Here is a 20,922-nt window from a genome sequence, read left to right as displayed (position 1 = left end):
TAGTTCTTTTAGCTTCCTTTGATTTCCAAAATCTACCCCTTGGAGACAGCAGGGATTTCCTAATGCTAACTAAGCAGCAGCATTTCAGAGTGCATTACTGATAGGGCAAACTAGCACAGCACGCAAGCTGCCAATTCAAATGGAGAAAAACAACACGGCTGATTGAAAAAGTAGCTGGCTGAGGATACAACACACTCTGGCCGTCCCCCCCCCCCAACTTTTGAGTAGGGGAGAGGGGAACCCACAGATTTCCAATGCAAGAGTCAAATATCCTTGATACATATTACATCAGCCTTTCCCAACCTGAGGTGCATCCAGACATGAGCAGCGCTGGCCTGCCCATGAGGTGGACTGCAGTGGTGGCAGAATCCTACCAGGAGGTGCTGCCATGTGGGCCCTGCCTGCCCCTGCTGCCGCCTCAGCCACATGATGACAATGGCTTCTGGCAAAGTGGGAGCAGCTACAATCACAGTACCCTTGTGTGGCGATCACACAGGGTCCCCGGACGTTTCACTGTCTGTTGATCCCTATGCCACCACTTTATTTCTCGCTACCACCACCCAGGCCCTACGTGGTACAATACTGAGTTCAGTCAGGGTTAAATTGGAACATAAACTTTTGTTTATTTATTGCAGTTTAACAAGTGTGTGGTTTCATAAACGGTATCGGTCAATTACAATCATGGGGTGCCTATCCAGACGTATAACTTCCGCTACCTGCTCTCACTCACTAAACCACCTCTCAGATATTTACTTGTCTTCCTAGCCCCTAACTGATCCGGACTCAGCTTATTTCGCTACAGTAACTCAGCCTACCCACAGACTATCCCAATTCACTCCCACTCCAACCAACCTCCCAACGAACTCTTCCCTTTGCCCCTCCCAGAGCTGGTTTTATAGTCCCTCTGACTCCACCCCCCTGAGTTCTGATTGGGTAACTTGTTTAACTATTTCACCTCCAGCACTCTCATATGTTAACGTCACACCTTGTGAGTCTTTGGCCTGGGGGTGAAAAGCGGCACTTTCACATTTTGCCTCAGGCGGCAAAACAGGATGGGCTGCCCCTGAATGTGGAAAATATTTCATTAGCTTTACATATTACCTGTACTGTTGTATTGTGGAACAGATGCTTTTTGAGTGATATACCAGCATGCCACCACACCAGTGGCTGCAGTATGACACAATGACCGTCACTGGACAATGTTGCTACTCCTGCCATCCCTGACCATCGGCCATGTTGGCTGGGACTGATGAGAGTTGGACTCCAACAACACCTGGACCTTTTGTCAGCCTATGCATGGTCACCAGTGGGCTGACAACCCAGGGGGGTTGTGTGTGTCCTCTCCCACCTGTATGAACAGGTGCATCATACTTGGCACGGGCTGTTGGTCCCACAGCTGTTACACTTTATGAAATCACAGCAGCTTCAAAAATAGCTGCTTATAAACCTATTTCATTTATAAATACACTTGCACTTTGTTCTACAGGAAAGAGATTCCGCTTAGGTCTGATATCCAAGCATTATTGTGAATTCTCCTGTCACTATTTTAACATACAGAATTTAGACAGAATGCGTTTACCGCTTAGGAAATGCCATACCATTGGGTCAAAATCACGCTGGTGAGATGCCATCCATATTGTTATTACTTGTATTTGTTCTGAACTCATGGTGGGATCATCCTCAGTTGGGAAATATTTCATTATTCCCTCATTCACCTACTTATCTATGAGGGCTTCAACTCTATGCATTCACATGGCTTCACCTACTTATCTATGAGGGCTTCAACTCTATGCATTCACATGGCTTCATAGGGAAAATTCCAAGAGCCCCGCTTGTCTGAAACCCTGAAGAGCTCCTGCCTGCCAGTCCAAACCATACTGACCTAGACAGATTAACGATCTGACTTGATATAAGCAACTATCTGTGATGTTTCTGCTGCAGCCACAGTCCTGAATGCCCTCCTCCAGCCTGAAGCTCCTCCTCTGCAGCCTGCAGATCACACCTTTTCCATCCCAGTCTGCCCAGAAAAGCAGTGGCTGGGCTTCAGAGACGGGAAGTTCAGGCAGTTTTCTTTCTCCTCTAGAATCAAAGGGTGCAATTTGTGCACATGAGAACACACACACATCCAAAGTCGGCACCCAACATCATTTTCGGAACAGCCGCTCCTCACTAGAATAGGATTTCATCACTTCCTCTCAAATGGAATTAGCAATTTTTAGCAGAGTCAGTCACTTGCTGTGGATGATAAGCCTAGCAGCCGTGCTCCATCAAGAGAATAAAAGTAATTATTCCCATTGCAGCAAGTGGGCAGAACAAAGAGAGAACAGCGGATATTGGAAGCTGCCAGCTAAAGGCCTGAGTCATATCTGTGCATTGTCATCTGTCTCAAATGCACTTGTGTGAGGAGTGACTAAGCGAATACTGGAAGGGTAACGGCTCTAGCGATTCTGGCTAGGGCCGGCCCTATCATAAGGCAGGGTGAGACAGCTGATTCTGGAGAGTGTGAGCCTCCTTGGGCATTTCTCCTGAGCCTCTCTGGGTGTTCATTTCAGCTGTCCCAGCTATTCCCAACCTCCTGAGCTGGCACATGAACAGTAGAAGAATTTGGATTTAATATCCCGCTTTATCACTACCCGAAGGAGTCTCAAAGCGGCTAACATTCTCCTTTCCCTTCCTCCCCCACAACAAACACTCTGTGAGGTGAGTGGGGCTGAGAGACTTCAGAGAAGTGTGACTAACCCAAGGTCACCCAGCAGCTGCATGTGGAGGAGCGGAGACGCGAACCCAGTTCACCAGATTACAAGTCTACCGCTCTTAACCACTACACCACACTGACTTGCTTGCTGCTGGTCTGGCTTGGCTTACTATCTCACCAAGGCACCTTCTCCCAAACATAGCACAGTGCCATTAGGAAAGGCCCCTGATAGAGCAAGCAGGCAAAAGAGGCAGCCAGCTCAAGCCATGCACTACAGTGGGTGCCATACCTGTGGATGTGTTGGTCATGTGATGCATGCTGGCACTGTCAATGCTGCATTTTTGAGTGGGTGGCATGAGCAGGTGCCTGGCAGAGTAGTGAGGTTAAGAACAGAGTTGTGGGTGTCATGTAGGCTGCCCTGCACCTCCTAAGTCAGGCTGATGCCCTCAGGTGCAGCAGAGATAGTGTTGCACCAAAATCTGCCCTCCAGTTTCATGAAGCTTTCTCTCCCTGAGAAAACAGACTGCAAACAACATACATGGAATGTATTGCATTGCCATTGACAATGCAAGCCTATACATGTCTACTCAAAAACAAGCCCAATTGAGTTCAATGAGAGTTACTCTCAGGTAAATGTATACAGAATTGCAGCCTCAACAGTCTTATGGGGCAGCCACTTTTAGAATGCTCTGTCCAGTTATGGCCACCTCTTCTCAGTAGGGCTGGGCAATATCTGGTTTTCAACATTGTGATTTATCACCAGCTAAACATCGCAATATACTGATATAGCACAATGTCTGAAATAAGGATGGAGCTATGTAGAAGCATTGGTTGGCTTCGTGGTTTCCCCCACACTGTGATTTTTGCATGGCACACACACATCATGATTCACAATATATTGCCAGGTCAAAAATTATGAAACCAATATCACAAATGAACTTCAAACCAGTTTTGATATATCACCCAGCCCCACTTCTCAGAAAGGCTTTGTAGAGCTGGAAGCATACAGGTGGTTGACACTAATTCTGGGAACTGGATCATTTTCCCTACACCTAGTTCTCTTTTCTAATATGATTGGGATTGCAGTTCCATTTGTGTTTCATAAGCTGATCTCGACCATAATAAATAAATTCAATAATATGAAAAATCCTAAGGAGTGGGGGCATAAGAAGCTTATAACACTACAATATTGGGAAAATGGATAAAACCTGACTTGAAACTTTTTTTTTAATGAGGTGAGAAGGCTAGTTCCTGTTTCCAAAAAAACCTGTCAAGATCGTGAAGCTTTCTCACTTGCCTTTTTACAAAGTCTCCATAAAACATCCTTTTGAGCTCCTGTAATTCTTTGGCTTCTGCAATAGATCTTAATTAGCTCTCCAGACTGCTGACAGTGACTTAACTGTTGGTTTTATTTTTCTTCCACAATATTTTTATCTACAGTAGCAAGTGGTTAATTTGAAACCTTTACACATTGCTAAGCCAAGATGGATGTACTTGCTATAGGAAAGATTTATGACTGCCGGAACACAGCATGGATGCATTGCCATCTAGACTCGTGTCACAGGAGGGAATGTTGAACATTGCCTTGAACCAGGTGAAGGCCTTTGCTGACAGATACTGACCTGGCGAGAAAATAGTTTCCCTCCACAATAGTAAAATTAAAAAGAAAGACATGTCAGACTCCTCATATGCTCTTTGTTTACAGGGATGGGGACTTCCCTTCCCATAAGACCCAGTCGGGGATTTGTAACCCAGCAATACCTGCAGGGCCACAGGTATCACCACCCCATCTTTGTTGGAAAGGCAGACATCCGGGGAGCTGCATGTAGGGTGATCTCCAACTAAGCCATACTCATCGTGCATAAAGGTAAAGGTAAAGGGACCCCTGACCATTAGGTTCAGTCATGGCTGACTCTGGGGTTGCAGTGCTCATCTCGCTTTATTGGCCGAGGGAGCCAGTGTACAGCTTCCGGGTCATGTGGCCAGCATGGCTAAGCCACTTCTGGCAAACCAGAGCAGCACACAGAAACGCCATTTACCTTCCCACCAGAGCGGTACCTATTTATCTACTTGCACTTTGACATGCTTTTGAACTGCTAGGTTGGCAGGAGCAGAGACCAAGCAACGGGAGCTCACCCCGTCGTGGGGATTCAAACTGCTGACGGGGATTCAATCCCAGCCTGGTTAGCCCCTAAAAACTCTGATACCCGGTAACTGAATGCAATATACTCACATAAAGACTACCTTACACTGTGTTTAAAACCAAAATCGCATTTGGATAGAAACTGTTTCTCAGGCAGCTAGTCCTAGTCTTTATAACCCTGTACCTTCTTTCAGAAGGCAGAAGCTGAAAGAGATCATTTCTGGGGTGCGCACTATCCTGCACTATCTCTGCAGCTTTCTTATGGCACCTGGAAGCATAGATTTGATCCAAGGTGGGAAGAGTGCACCCAATTATTCTCTCCGCAGTCTTTACATCCCTGGACAGCATTGTTTTTCCCCTGACCTAATCGTACTCCATCAGAAACAACTGGCAAAACTCCAGTCAATATTAATGCGGCAGTTTTATTATCTCTTTCCGAACTGCGTATGAACAGACTTGACATGGTATAATTTGTTCCCCTTTATCCCTTCCTAGGAAACGGCCAGTATGAATGCCACCCACAGTTTGTAGTGGGCAAGGTCCGGTTCTGAACGTTTTGTTGACTGATCTGTATTTGTCCCTCCCTCTCCCCACCCCCACCCTGCCATGGAAACCAACTTTTGAATCTCATAATGAGTCATTGCGGCTCCAGACAATCGCAGCTTCCAAAGGCCAGGCTCTCCGAGGTTCATTAGAAATTTCCTAATGAATGTGGCAGATCTTAATGAGTCAGAGTGCACTAGGAGTGTTAGGATACTGGCAAGTCAGTGACAGGCAGCACTTCCAATATTAACTTGCCTGCTCATGACTTGACTCACTGGATTCTCCATGGGACTCTGTCAGGTTCATATGCATCTTCTGAAAGACCCAAAGGCATCATGGGATGCAACACATTGGAGCAGGCAGAGTTAAGCATACAGCATGTGGGCCAGAGACAACAATTCTCAGCTCCTCTGAACAGACAACTAAAAATGTTGACAATCTATTTTTAGGTTGCTTAATACTTCCACATGGTAAAGTTTTTTTAAGTCACCCAAGAGACATAAAACCCTTTGTTATGGTAGACAATAAACAATACAGTGGTACCTCGGGTTAAGAACTTAATTCGTTCTGGAAGTCTGTTCTTAACCTGAAACTGTTCTTAACCTGAAGCACCACTTTAGCTAAAGGGGCCTCCCGCTGCTGCCGCGCCACCGTTGCGCGATTTCTGTTCTCATCCTGAAGCAACGTTCTTAACCCGAGGTACTATTTCTGGGTTAGCAGAGTCTGTAACCTGAAGCGTCTGTAACCTGAAGCGTCTGTAACGCGAGGTACCACTGTACTATCAGAATATGAATGTCAGTCATCTCTGGCTTAATCACATTCCTGAACATGATTTCAACTGTGTAATTACTACTTACACTAGGTAGAAGGATAGATAAATGTGTCACTTTCTAGGTTTTCTGGGTTCTTGTTTTTCCAACATTAAGCTGAGTTCACCCCATTTCTGCATCATTTCATGAACACGTGTTTGTGTGTCTTCGTGAAAAAATTCAGTCCTGCTTACCATACAGATCTATGAAGGCAATTTCCTCTTCTAGAATGCATTTCGGTGCACTATTTCCACCAATATGCACATTTGCATAGATGCATTTCCCTAATATTAGGGCTGCCATACGTCTGGGAAATCCCGGACATATCCGTAATACTACAGTCAGCATGTATGGCAGCCCATGTTGGCAGTGGCGTTTTTGCCAATTTGCCATAAAATTAGCTCAGCATATATATTTTTGCGATTTTGCAAAAAAAATAGCTCAACAACTCTGGGCAAAACTAAAAAAACCCTCTCAACAACTTTTCTGTTGAAATATGGCAACCCTACCTAATATACCTATTTATTTTGCTTGGAGAACTATACCCCAAAATTTGGAGAGGTCTGAATTTCGAAGGAAAGCTGCTTTTTGGTTCATTAAGGAGTTGTGAATTAGGCCAGTTTACGCTAAAATTTACAAAAAGAGCAAACCTCTCCTCCATTCATGGGTTTGTCGGTTTCTCCTTGCTTTAGAACCTGCCATGTCACAGGAACACAGAGAGTTAGTTGTCTTATAAGAGGCCAGACAAATAATCTCTCTAGAGCAATATTGCCTATTCTGACTGGCAGTAGCTCTTCCGCGACTCTGCAAAATATGTGTCCCATCACTTGGTCCTTTTTTAAAATGCCAAGGCTTGAACCTGGGATCATCTGCATGTAAAGCATGTTTGTTACTATGACACTATGGTCTCTCTCCAATGCAAACACAGTCTCGTCAATGTGCAAAGAGTAACTTTGCGCCAACACAAGGAATTCACCTTTTGCAAAGCATTGGAGATAGGTTTGCCCTGCAATACAGATAGTTAGTTCTTGGCTGCAATGCCATCAGAAGAAATGTTAAATGTATCAGGTCTGTAGACCTACAACAGAGGAGGCAATCAAGAGACTGAAAGACCTTTGAGGATGGAGCATGGAAAATTAACTCCAGGCTTCCACATGTCTTGATCCTACTACAATTTTTTTTCCCAGTTGCTTACTAACTTTCTGCATGTTGTGGGTGTACACACACACACACACACACACACACACCATAAACACATCTGTTTTACATGAGTTCAGTGGTGGTGGCTTCTTTCAAAGAAGCATGGGAAGTGTAGTTTCATGAAGATGATGATAATTACCTGATACGGACACCACCTCCAGAACTGTTGTTTCCAGTATAATTAGTCTGTGGCACGAAACGCCCTCAGAGGCCTACCCTCAGGAGCCTTCAGAGGTGAGTGGAAACAGTTCCTAGCTGGTTCTACATATCACTGTTCATTAGGCAGCTCAAAACCACAGCTGGTGGAGAAGGTAATTGGAGAGCAATCTGGTGATGGGGGAATGCTTCTAACACAGGGAAGATTTATCGTTGTGTACAGGAGCCGGGCAGTCATCCCCACTGCTTCTTCCCAGCTGACAAGAAGAACTTACTCCCACATAAGCGAGTGTAGCAATGCAGCTTGCATCGTTGGTGACAGCAATGTGGATACTTTTGGCCCAGAGATGGAAAGAAGATAAAGTCCCAACCAGAGAAGAGGGGTTGACAAAGATGATGGACTATGCCGAAATGGCGAAAATGACCAGGAAGATTAGAAACCAAGAAGACAGAAACTTTAATGGGGGAAAATTTATAAGTTACCTTGGAGAACACTGTAAACAACTGAAAACTTTGGCAGGAATGTAGAAACACTTGTAATGTAACAGGAACTACGGTTAAAAAAAGGGAATTTTAAGAAAGAATGGAGAATATTATAAGACGCAGTTGAAAACAGATTAATAACGGAAGCCATGGAGGGGTGGATTCAGGGAATCCTATATGTGTAAGGTTATGATTACGAATTGAATACAAATGTAAATTGTAAAGCTGGAAAAAAGTATAGAGGTGGAAGGGACACCATGAATCATCTAGTCCAATGCACTGCAGGAATATGCATCAGTGCAGGGATCAAACCCATGACATTGGCATTCTCAGCACCACACTCTAACCAACTGAGCTAACCAGCAAGGCTGACTTGCTCTTCTCCTACTGCACAGTTTCTACAACATGAAATTGCTAAAATGTGAAATCCGGCCCAGAACCAGCTGTCAGCCAGGCCAGGCACTGGTCAGGGGCCTCTGGCACTTAGAAGGGCCCCTCACTAGCTTGACCCGGCTGTGCTGCCCCTCTACGTTCACCCCCCTGTTGAACAGCCCAGTGGCATCACGGCAATGGGTGGGTGCCGCTGACAGGGGCATAGGAAGGGGGGCGGTGGAGGCGGATCACCCCGGGTGCCCTCACTGAGGGGGATGACATTCAGCGTGCCATCTGCCCACGACTCCCAAGCCTACCTCAAGCTGTCAGGGTAAGGGGGGAGCTGTGCCGCTTTGCCGGTGGCATTCCCCCCTTCCTCTTTTGTTTTGATAGCTTGGGGGAGGTTTGGAAGTTGCGGGCAGGCGGCGCGCCGAATGTCCGCCATGGGCAGCTTGCTCCACCCCTGGTGGCAGGGCGCGCGGACTACTCTGGGCACCCGAGCGGCTATCCCATGCCCGGGAGGGCACCTTCCGGGCCATGCCCCCCCTTGAGAGCGCGCCCGCCCTGGACAGCGCGGGCATATGTTCCACTGCTGGCCATTGATGCTTTGAATGGGCCCTAAAGCTCTCTTATATTGCTCTATAGAAATCTATAGATTCCACAGATCTGTTGTATTGGGGTAAGCTGGGAGCCAAGGCTCAGGGCTGGATTAACCATTAAGCAAAATAAGCATATGCTTAGGGTATCAAGGCAAGGGGGGCACCACAGAAATTTCCCATTGCTGGATTTTTAACATTAATGGTCGCAAACCGCTCAAGCTGAGCATTCATTTTCTCAGTTGAAGTATATTAAAAATCCCAAGAGAACAACTATGCAACAGGGCAGGCTGGATTGCCTTATCTCTACTAAATATAGAGGCAGATGTGTCATGAAAGATTAGTTTCAAGGATCTGATCAAAGACTCTGCAATTAGAAAAAAGCAGGAGAACTTTTTTCAAATACAAATAAAGTGGAAGTTTACAAAAATGAGCGCTCTTTTCCATCTTACTGTAGTTTTCGTTTCGTTTCGAAAAATATAATTTTAACTTACGGTTTATTATTGTTTATATATTGAAGTACGGGATGCGGGTGGCGCTGTGGGTTAAACCACAGAGCCTAGGACTTGCCGATCAGAAGGTCAGTGGTTCGAATCCCCGTGACGGGGTGAGCTCCTGTTGCTCGGTCCCTGCTCCTGCCAACCTAGCAGTTCGAAAGCACGTCAAAGTGCAAGTAGATAAATAGGTACCGCTCTGGCGGGAAGGTAAATGGCATTTCCATACGGTGCTCTGGTTTGCCAGAAGCGGCTTAGTCATGCTGGCCACATGACCCGGAAGCTGTATGCCGGCTCCCTCGGCCAATAAAGCAAGATGAGAGCTGCAACCCCAGAGTCGGCCATGACTGGACCTAATGGTCAGGGGTCCCTTTACCTTTCCCTATATATTGAAGTAGATATATATGGGGGCACCAAAATCGTTTAAGTGCTTGGGGCCTCTAAAGGTCTTAATCCAAGCCCTGCCAAGTCTGGCTCTGATACAGAAGTGGCACTACTTCACCTGGATGGCAGGTAATGATGGCGGTGAGAGGGGTTGCCTTTTACCCATGCTGTGTGGTTGCATGCAGGGGATGGGTGTTGGGTGGGCATCAGTGTTACTCTACCAAGAGCCCCCTGAAGTCCAGCACCAGCCATGCATTAGATGCACCAATTCTGCTGCTGCTGCTTTTGTGGTGACTCCAGGACTGATAAGAATGTGATAAAAGACCCAAGAAAATTTGTTCCAAGAATATCCTGCAGGTACTGAATTTGTGTTGAGTCATTTGGCCCTCTGTGAAGACTTGTGGGGGAAAATGGCAATTGGACGCCTCAGATAATTAACAAGAGAAAAACAACAGCAGGTATTGCACAGGGTACTTTGAAAATTAACACAAATTGGACAGAAAGGAAACCAGAGAAGACCAGGAAAGAGAATTCGCCACAGGGGAAATTAACTACCAGACCCTTTTCTTTTAAGCTGCAGTTATGAAATTTCATTTTGGGTTCGTGCTTTCCTTGTGGAGAAAAAGATAGAGAGGAAAAACAGGAAGTTACTGTCAGTTCTTTTTTCCACTTTCATTCCCCTAGTAATTGATTCAGGGTACCTATCTAGCAGGTAAGATTTAAGTAGATCCAATGCTTCATGACCAGGTGAGGGGATAAGGAACACCTTAATGAATAACCCAAAGAGTTTAAAGGACACCACTGCTATAGCGGTTATCTTTAAAAAAAATAATTAAAAAACCAACCCAAAATATAATTAAATTTCACTCAATATAATGTTGAAATATAATTAACTCACAACCAAACCAGTTGTGATGGTGCAGGAAATCTGCCATTGGGATCTCCTGCTGTTTTTGTTTTGCTAATTAGAAGGCCTTCTGTGTTGCTTTGAAGACCAGGAAATGGTGGGGTTAACCCTCTCCTTCCACTCCCAAGCTACTAATTCTGCAGTATTTGTGTGGGGGAGGAAGGGAGTCAGAAACACAGTACCTATCTTTTCACCCACACACTCTGCCAATGCTAATAGCATGGGGGGGGGGTTACATTGGAGAAAAGACATGTGATGAAAGAGTTAAACACCCTCATCCAGACCACCCCCTTCTCCCCAGTCATCAAAGCAGTCCCACAAGGCTGCCTGTTACCAAAGCAATACCTAAGGGATATGGATAGGCAGTTCTGTCCATTGCAGTTTCCCACAGCTTTTCATTTTTACAATCATGGGTTCAGTTTCCCACTTTTCCTGCATCATTTTAAAAAAATATAAAAGTAATCACACAAAAAATTAATTTCTCCAATCCACATATTTTATGCAGTTCTACACGAAGCAATTTCCTCTTATATAATGCATTCTTAAAATGTTGTTTTCATTAATATATGCAATTTAGTGCACAGCTTTAGTGCATAACGTTTGTACAGACGGCCTGGCTGGAGAACTGCATTGCACAATTTGGAGGTGTGCAAGTTTTGATTGATATTAGTGCTTCAGTTCACACGCTTTCAGAAGTGCTGTTTGAGCAGTTTTGCCTTCAAATGCAAACTGAATCAAATTTCTTCCACTATCCCTACAAGAAAGAGAGAGAGAGAACGAATTGCCCCAGTTTGGACCTTAGCTTTTCACTTGGCCACTTGCCAGCTCAGGGGGGGTTGGGGGGGCAAGCATCACTTGTTTGCAGGCGAGACCCCAAGTGGGAAATAAAGTGCCCCTTCCCCTTCTTACATTATGTATTTACTTACTACCCTTCGATGCCACCTTTTTGCCAAAGAACTCAAGGCAGTTCAAGTTAATGGCTTGTCATCGAAGCCAGGATACAAATGTGGAGGGAGAGGAATGAGTCTGAGACAAGAAGGAGAAAATAAGCAAAGCCAGGTATCAACTCCGGGGGCTTCCAGATGCAGATGATTTAGCAGCACTCAAACAGTGCCATTCTGCTTAAAGCTGGAAATGGAAGAGCAGCTCTGGTTGCTTCCAGATGACCTGTTTATTGAGCATTTTGTTTGCAGAGCGGTTTAAGATGGTGATTGCTATTTATTGAGCATTTGTTCCAAGCTGTTTAGGTAACATTTAGAGGGCGCACTCGTTACACTATAGTACCCCTCCAGGCAACAATAATAACATTAGGGGAACATTGTAGAACAACTAACAAAGCAGGATGCTACATGGATAAAAAGGTTAAGGGACCCCTGACCATTAGGTCCAGTCATGGCCGACTCTGGGATTGTGGCACTCATCTCGCTTTATTGGCCAAGGGAGCTGGCGTACAGTTTCCGGGTCATGTGGCCAGCATGACTAAGCCGCTTCTGGCGAACCAGAGCAGCACACGGAAACGCCATTTACCTTCCCGCCGGAGCGCTACCTATTAATCTACTTGCACTTTGACGTGCTTTCGAATTGCTAGGTGGGCAGGAGCAGGGACTGAGCAACAGGAGCTCACCCCGTCATGGGGATTTGAACTGCCGACCTTCCGAATGGCAAGTCCTAGGCTCTGTGGTTTAACCCACAGCGCCACCTGCGCCCCTTGCTACGTGGATAGTGAAGTATAAATCCACCACCAACACACTATTATTGCATCAATGAAAAGTTGCATAATACACCCCCCCAAAAAACCCCTCTAGTCTGGTAGAGCCCTAACGCAGCACAGTGAGCTCAGAATGTTGATTTGCTCTTGGAGCGGGGAATGGCATAGCCTGGGAAAGAATATGGCTGGCTGCCCACATGTTGTTACACATGCTATAAAGAAATAATGTCTATGCTTTCCAGAGTGCAAAGATTGTCAAGTGTGACATTCATCCTGCTACACCATGCAAGGCACCTATCACCTCTCATCAGTCTCTGCCCGCACTGTCTGAAGGAATTCTTTCTTCCCTCCTCAAAAAAGTTTGGGCTTTCTTAACCAAATCAAAAGCTGAGGAATCCTCTGCCAAAGGATGTTGAGAAAGGACTCCAGTGGCAACTGGCCTTTATCCGCTCCTCCTGCTTTTTAAAGAAATAATTTTGTATTGGTGCTTTATTTTCCATTTCTCTCTATTATAAGGCATGCAAAGAGCCATGCTGATATTTAAATGTCATTACTGGCTTAAATAGGAATGCTCAATTATCAAAGCTGAGAGTCTCCGCAGAGTTATTTCAAAGCAGCAAGCATAGCACTCCTTGCAAAAGAGTCTTCCATATCTTCAAATTAAGACCCAGAAACTGAGAGCTGTGTGTCAACTCAATTCCTGGGTTAACTCATTCCAAAATGGCTCACCCAAGTGATCAAAGAGAGTCCACCCCAGAGCCTTTGATCATTTCTTTAAACTCCCTCCTGAGATGCTGATGAGTTTTATGCCAGGGATTAGAGGGGCCAATGCAAATCAAGGAGCAGAGGCAATTGTAACATGTTTTCCACTGCAATGGAAAATGAGTAAGGACGAATGCAGGAGTTACAAAACATTGTAAACCCCAATGTATGGTGTTTTCTGGTGGAGTTGCTTAACAGTGCATTTGTACCAGGGGTGGGGGACAGGATGCAGCTAAATAACCAGACCCAAAACCCTCTGCAAGTGGACCACCTGCCAATCACCTAGTGTCATAGGTAATCAGGTTATTCAAATTGCAAACCTTATTTATTTATTTATTTATACATACATACATACATACATACATACAAACCCCGGCCATCTGGCTGGGATTCCCCAGCCACTCTGGGCGGCTCCCAACAGAATTAAAAGCACAATAGAACATCAAACATTAAAAACTTCCCTAAATAGGGCTGCATGCTAAGTGCACTTCAAATTCATCCTTTCACAGAAAGCTGTCCCACACCAATACAGACCATTGATCCATCTACCTCAGTACTGCCTGCACTGACTGGCTGTCAGGGACCGGGCAGAGTAGGAATGGAGGAGACCGCCTCCCCATCCTGACCCTTCCAGGGAGGAGGAAGAGGAAGACAGTACAGATTTACAACAGGAGGTTGAGGGAGGTAGCAGCTCAGAGGCAGATGAGGGGGAAAGCTGGGAAATCATGCGACAGCCGGAACAACACCCAGCTGACAAGCATTCCAGACCCTCCATCTCCTGGTACCCGGCAAGCCTTAAAAGTAGGAGAGCAAAGAGCTCAAAGACAGAGGGCAAGTAGCAGCACCCATAGAGGAGACGATGAGAATGACGAATGAGGAAGTGGGAGAGACAGGGAGTGGAGATTCACTCGGTGCAACACCATTATCCAAGAGGCTGGGTTCTATAGCCTCTCTCTGTAAAGACTGAAATAAAAAAAGACGGTAAGAAACTTTTCCTTGTCTTTATACTTTCCTGGGCAACCAGCCGCTGACAGCATCCTGACACTAGCAGCAGCTCTCCAGAATTCGAGACAGGGAACTTTCCCAGCCCTACCTGGCCAGGGTTGAATATGGAACCTTCTGCATGCACAACAGATGCTCCATGCCTGAACTACCACCCTTTCCTCCTTTGCAGCCTTGGTTTGAATTCAAGCCGCAGCTGCAAAGGAACATCCTCTCATTACATTCCCAACCCTTCATTTCCAGCTTGAATACAGTGCTTTTAAAGCTGGGTGCATTTTCCTGTCACCATGCAGAGTGAGGGAAAAGGTGTCTATTTCAAAAAGTGCCAAATCTCCCCCCACCCGCTGTGCATCAAGGTAAATAAGTACCTTAGGCCAACTCAGTTATTTGGCACCTGGAGCAGAAAAACAACACCAGAACCTCTCCTCCTTGCTGGCAGTAAAAACACAACAATATATATTTTTTTTAATAATCTAACAGTTTGCTGCCCTTTCGTGGCATCCAGAATCCTTGAGGTGGCCACCTCCCTAAGTAGCTGGTAGGCCTTGCTCTTCAGAGCTAGGAGAGCTAAGAGATGAAATTTCACAGTGAATGTGCCATCATTTCTGATAAAGAAGATAACAGGGAAGCCTCTGCTCAGGTAGAGCTCATGGATGTGTCCCTAGGCTAGGTCTTAAGAGTGTAACAACCAATATATTGGATCAGATCTGCAGTACTTCTGACCAGGGCCAACCTCAGACATTTTGCTGCCTGAGGCAAAGGACAAACTGATGCATCTTTTCCATCCAACAGCCAAATGCTAATAAGAATCGCAGTTGAATCTACACCAGCGATGGTGGCAGGCTAGTTTAGGGAGCCCAGGAATTCACAGGTCTCCCAACAGACAGGAAAGGAAAGGGAGGTTAAGTGGAACTGCTTGGTAGGTAAACTGCTGCTGTCCCTTCAGCTTCTGCTGCCAGAGGTGGTTGCCTGTCCAATGGTAGGGCCGGCCCTGAGTCCACCAGATATACCAGCCAGAAGCTCACAACCGGAAAATCAGAGAGAGAGTCTTCCCCGTTGGTTTGCTCCTAGCATCTCGCAGTCCAGGCCATGCTTGCCACTAAGTTGGCCACTTACGCATCGCCACAAAAGGGGAAATGAATGCATTGTCAAAACAGAGGCTATGGGTTTGCATAAAAGCTGCAGATTTAGAAATAATGACTGTAATTTACACAGAAAAGCAACACATCTCACCATAGCAGGGAAAATTATGTCCAGCTGAGCTGTGTGCCAGCTACAGCTTGCTGCTCAGGTGCTGCTGACGGGCAATGCTAAAAATCCTTGCTCTCCCCCTCCTATTTTTCTTTATCTTTACACCGAACTAGATAGTCCTCCCAACAGAGGACACCTTCCAACAGAGGGTGCCTGATAGCCTCTCAAAGAGCCTGAATAGTAGAACAGATGGCCACCAAAGCTGTCTCTTTCCAACTTCATCTCCTCCCACAAATACAGTGGAACCTCGGTTTGTCAACTGAGGTGGAATGGGCGGTCAGCAATTTCAATCGAGAAAATGGAGAAACACACCTCAGAAGCTGTTCGATTTCTGAGGCACGTTCGAAAACGGAAGCATTCACTTCTGGGTTTTCGACGTTAGGGTTCTGAATCATTCAGCTTCCAAGACCTTGAAAACAGAGGTTCCACTGTACATCCTGAAACATCTCTACACCCCCTGTATGCTTGCAATTCTTTAAACCCAGGAACACAGAAGAACAGGGAAAGCTGCCTTCCTCTAAGTCAGGCCACTGGTGCAACCATCTCAGGATAAACTCTGGCAGTGGTTCTCTGAGGCAGGGGTCTCTCATAGCCCTGTCTGGAGATACCAGGGATTGAACCTGGGACCTTTGGGATACAAAGCATATGCTCTTTCACTGTATTATGGTCCTTCTCCTATAAAGCTGTGATGAATGAATGAAAAGAAGTCATGTCTCTCCTCATAGTGGGCTATCACATGATGATATCCAACAATTCTGCAAATCTTAATTTCAGCAGCAACTAGTACAAATAGTGGGGAATGGGAACATATACTGTACTTTGAATAAACACACTTGCATGATATGCCAAGGAAATTACAGACCCTGAATTGTATCCAGTGCTACTCAGAGTAAACCCACCAAAAGGAATGCATTTGTTAGTCATGTCCATTAATTTCAGTGATCTACTCTGGGTAGGACAAAACATTGGATACAGTCCCCTTTCACTTACTAGTCCACACTTAGAACACAATTACAAAATCATCATCATCATCATCAAACATCCAAAGCAGTTGGATGAAAGCAATACAGTGGAAGGATACTATGATCTTGCAGACATGGGGCCTACACGCTTATAATAATGCAGCTGTCACTGCAAGTTATGCAATGAGGGGAACACGTTCAATTGATTTAAAATCAATTCACAGAGCAACTTTCACAAGATTCATATCTTATTTCATTAGCAGCCCTGGGGGTACTGCAGTCATATCATTTTACTTTAGCCTTAAGTGCAGCACAAAGTACGGAATGCAAAAACACTAAATCAAATGCAGCAGTCAGAAGGGAAATTCATTTTGCAATGGCAAGACTTCTTGGGGAGACAGTCATGAAAGAATTCACCAAGTCTTGTCCCTGAAGACAGTGAGGTTTAGCATGTATAGGAGGACACTGGGGATCAGTTGACCTTCACTCACCACTAGTGCAAAGTTGACCCTCACTAGTTGTGCAAAGATTCATCTGCTGTGTGAAAATTCTCTTACCTCCCTCCCTCTCACTTGCTCCCAATGGCCATTGTTAAGACTCTTTTCTGGCGGCTTGCATGTTTCCCTTGGGAAGTAAACAACATCTTGCAAGAGTGGTTTACTACTGGTGCCTTACCTTGCAGGTGCACAAAATTGCATAACAGCACTTTGGTGGGTGCAGAGAATAAGCCCTCCCTTTTCGAGGGCCACTCCTCCCATTAGATGAGGTGAGGCAGTCAATTTTAGGGCACCATTAGAGCGTAAGAAGCACCCTGCTGGATCAGATCAAAGTTCTACCTAGTCCAGCCTCCGGTTTCCCACAGTGGCCAGGGGCCCACACACAGATGATAAAGCGAGTTTGGCTTGGCTTGGCTTAATGCTGTCTTTTTGTCCTCTTGTCACCCATCTGAATCCCTGGCTGCTGTACCAAAATGTTTGGCAGCTGCTGCTTGAAGAGCTAGGCAGCTCAGCTGGAGAGGGAAATGTGCAGGTCAAGGAACCTGTTGCCAGCTGAGGGGAGGAGAGAGAGTGAGAGAAGGAGACAGAGAGAGAAAGAGAGAGAGAAAGGAAGAAAGGAAGGAAGGAAGAAAGAAAGGAAGAAGAGCAGCAGGAGAAGGGCATGGCAACACATTACAATTAAGCCAAGGTACCCACTTCAGATTTAACAATAAACCACAAACCATTATTTTTAAGAGTGCAAATATGGAGACCTGTCTATGATGGTCATTACACAAGCTTCTAAAGAAGAAAAAGATTTGTGTGTCCCCCCCCCCCATTTTTCTTACCCAAATCTGCAGCTTAATTCTTTTTTCGTTTTTGAAAACCGTCTTGACTTTGAAATCGATCCCAACGGTGCTGACAAAAGCTGAGGTAAAAGAATCGTCGGCATAACGGAACAAAAAAGAGGTTTTCCCAACGCTGCTGTTTCCAATGATGAGCAGTTTGAACATGTAATCAAAGTTCTGGTCTGATGTGTCCTTCTGGCCAAACCTGGCATCTTGCGTAGAGGCCATCTGTAATAGTTTTCAGAAAGATGGTGTGGGGGAAGGGGAAGAGAGAGGGTTATTTTTTGTGATTTATCTTTTACGTTCACATCATGTAAGTCCAAAGTGCTTGCATTTAATTGAGCTCCTCAGTGTTGCATACCATAATATTAGAGGACAAATTTAATGAGGTCCTAAACTATTCCCCAACCCTCCTGGTAATCTAGCCATAAACTTAAGTGCTGACCAGTGCTGAAAATGTCTCCAAAAGAGCACCATCATGACTCACTTAGCACAGTATGAAACTAGCTCCCCATTCGCAGAAATGTTAAAGAACCTTCCCTCAAGTGGCAGCACTGCAGTCAAAATTAATAGCTGTGGAAAGCAGTACAGGCCCTCGTAATTCAAGTCAGGGGAGTATGAAATAGAAAAGCACTTCAGGGGTTAAAAAAATAGGTAGGGTGGAAGGTAGGAAGCAAAATGGTTTTTTCTCATTAGCTTTGTATTGCAAAACTAATCCAGTTTCAGGTCTGTGGGTTAACTACTGGCCTTGCTGACAAACAGCGCTGCTTTTTAATAACACAATGTTCTACAACATTTGTATCCTGTCCTTCCTCCAAGGATCCTGGGGGCAGCTTGCAACGGTTTTCCTCCATGACCACTGTGAAGTAGGTTAGTCTGAGGGGGTTGTGAGTGGCTGAAGCTCACCTAGTAGACTTTGTGGGTGAAAGAGGATTTGAATCCAAGATTTCCCCAGTCCTAGTCCAACATTCTGATGGTTAGGAAGTTAGACTACTACATTCCAACCACTACACAATAATGCAATTATTTCAAATAATTTGCTGGTATCCTTTTTATTACTAAATCGTATCTCTACAGCTCTATGTAGAACGAACATTGCGAAGGCTCAGGCTGCATGGCGGCTACAGTCCTGCGCACAACTACTGGAGGGGGGGGGGAGTCCCATTGAACTCATTGAAGCTGACTTTCAAGTAGATGTGTATAAGGTCAGGCCGCCAGAAAAATTCTTGACCTGGTCTCATGCTGTTTGGCATCTTCTTGCCTCATCCTCTGGAGCCAGTATAGTGGCTGGAGTGATGGATTCAGACATGGGAGACTTTTCAGTCTAATTTAAAAATAATTATTTCAGTCACAACAACACAACATTAGTTCTAATGTTGTCAGCAGGAAATTAAACTTGGTTCTATGGGCCGAACCCAGACTAAGTTAGTTGCACTTAGGCTGCCGTCCTAACCCCACTTACCCCGGGCTTAAGTTACATCAAGATTTAACTTGTTCCATCTATTTCAATGGAAACAATCAAGTCTGAGAATGTATTTCATCACAGCACACACTGTATTTTCTTGCATTACACTAAAATACAAATTATACAGGCTAAGCTAGAACAGGTACCAAGTGGTGTGGAGGGCACTTGCGGAGGAGATGTTGGGGTTGGATGTTTTTTCAAGTGTTCTCTCCAGCCTTTCAATTCTGCTTGAATGCATAATGGGCCTTATCCTCCTTTTAAAAGTACAGCTTGTCTGATAATATTTCATATAGAGGGTGGGGAGCTTGGATCACTGGCTGGTGTTACGAGACAAATGAATTGAAGAGCACTTCAAAGAATGGAGTTGCAGTGTGTGTGTATATATAAAAAAATTATTCATGACAGTCTCTGATTCAGGAATTCCTGCTGCTATCACTACACGGAAGCAGACTCCCACTCATCTCTTTGATTAAACATCACCACTCCCACCTGAAGGCTTGCTATGCTTCCTTTTACTTTTCCTCAATTACGAAGAGCCTGGTGTGTTCAGAGGCATCATAAAGGCCTCCCAGTCCCGTCACTTGGCAGGAACTGCCAATTTCATTTCCTTGTGCTATTCTTCTTACTAAAATCTTCCGCACATTATGGTCAGATGGAGAGGCAGAACTGAGTAGCCCCAGTGAGTGGATGAGATGGTGGAAGGTGTGGTTTTAAAGGACAGCACAAAATTAGAGGGTGGAATGTAGAGAATGAGTGGAATGTGGTTATCTCTGAGTGTAAATTCTATAAGAAGGACTGGGAGGGATGTACTAGATGCATTATTACTCAGCAAGTGAATGAGAACATAGAGCCAAACAAGCCTGTAATTCCGAATGAGACAGGCAGACTCCTCCACAGAATCATTCTGGGCTCCAAAAGTAATTTAGTACTGGGGACATGCTATCCCCAGCTCTCCTGAACAAAATGCCTAGGGTGATCTTAAGGTAGAGTGGGGGGGGGGAGCGGCATCCAAAGGAGAGCATCTTGTGGCAAACGGTAGCTTCAATTACCCTCATATTGACTGGGTAAATATTCTGGTCACTACAAAAGGGTGACATTTCTAGATGCCCTAAAATGACTGTGCCCAAGAACAGTTGGTCATGGAACCAATCCAAGGGGAGATGGACTTGAGCTCAATCCTAAGAAGGCACCTCAGTTGTGTGTGAGATGTACATGTGAACCAAATGATGTCCAGTTCTGGGCACCACAGTTTAAGAAGGGTACTGACAAGTTGGAGTGTGTGCAGAGGAGGGTGACCATGATGATCAAGAGTCAGAACACCAAGCTTTATGAGGGAGTTGGGTATGTTTAGCCTGGATAAAAGGAGACTGAGAGGAGATATGATAGTTATCTTCAGATATCTAAAGAGCTGTCACATGGAAGATGGAGCAACCAATAGATTCAAGTTAAAAGAAGGGAGATGCCGACTGAACATCATATATAAATTTCTGGCAGTAAGAGCTGTTTGACGGTGAAATGACTACTTTGGAAGATGGTGGAATCCCCTTCACTGGAGGTTTTAAAACAGAGGCTGGATGGCCATCTGTCAGAGATTCTTTACCTTGGATTTCTGCATTGCAGGGAGTTGGACTAGTTGACACTTGGGGTCCCTTTCAAGTCTACAATT

At 45.2% G+C, this 20,922-nt stretch overlaps 1 protein-coding gene across 4 annotated transcripts in view; it reads right to left on the bottom strand.

The window, feature by feature from the left end:
- Positions 1-20,922, bottom strand: part of RAB3C (RAB3C, member RAS oncogene family) — a 107,322-nt gene that overhangs the window by 79,564 nt on the left and 6,836 nt on the right. For all 4 annotated transcript variants that reach the window (XM_083576284.1, XM_083576283.1, XM_083576282.1 and 1 more), the window contains exon 2: positions 17,792-18,019. In XM_083576284.1, coding sequence (XP_083432410.1) covers positions 17,792-18,019 — 228 coding nt within the window. The remainder of the gene's footprint in view (positions 1-17,791; positions 18,020-20,922) is intronic.

The sequence above is a fragment of the Podarcis filfolensis genome (assembly GCF_964270895.1).
Source record: "Podarcis filfolensis genome assembly, chromosome: 11".
In the NCBI taxonomy this organism is placed as follows: Eukaryota; Metazoa; Chordata; class Lepidosauria; order Squamata; family Lacertidae; genus Podarcis; species Podarcis filfolensis.
The sequence above is the reverse complement of the archived record's forward strand: the minus strand, read 5'-3'. Positions and strand labels throughout refer to the sequence as shown.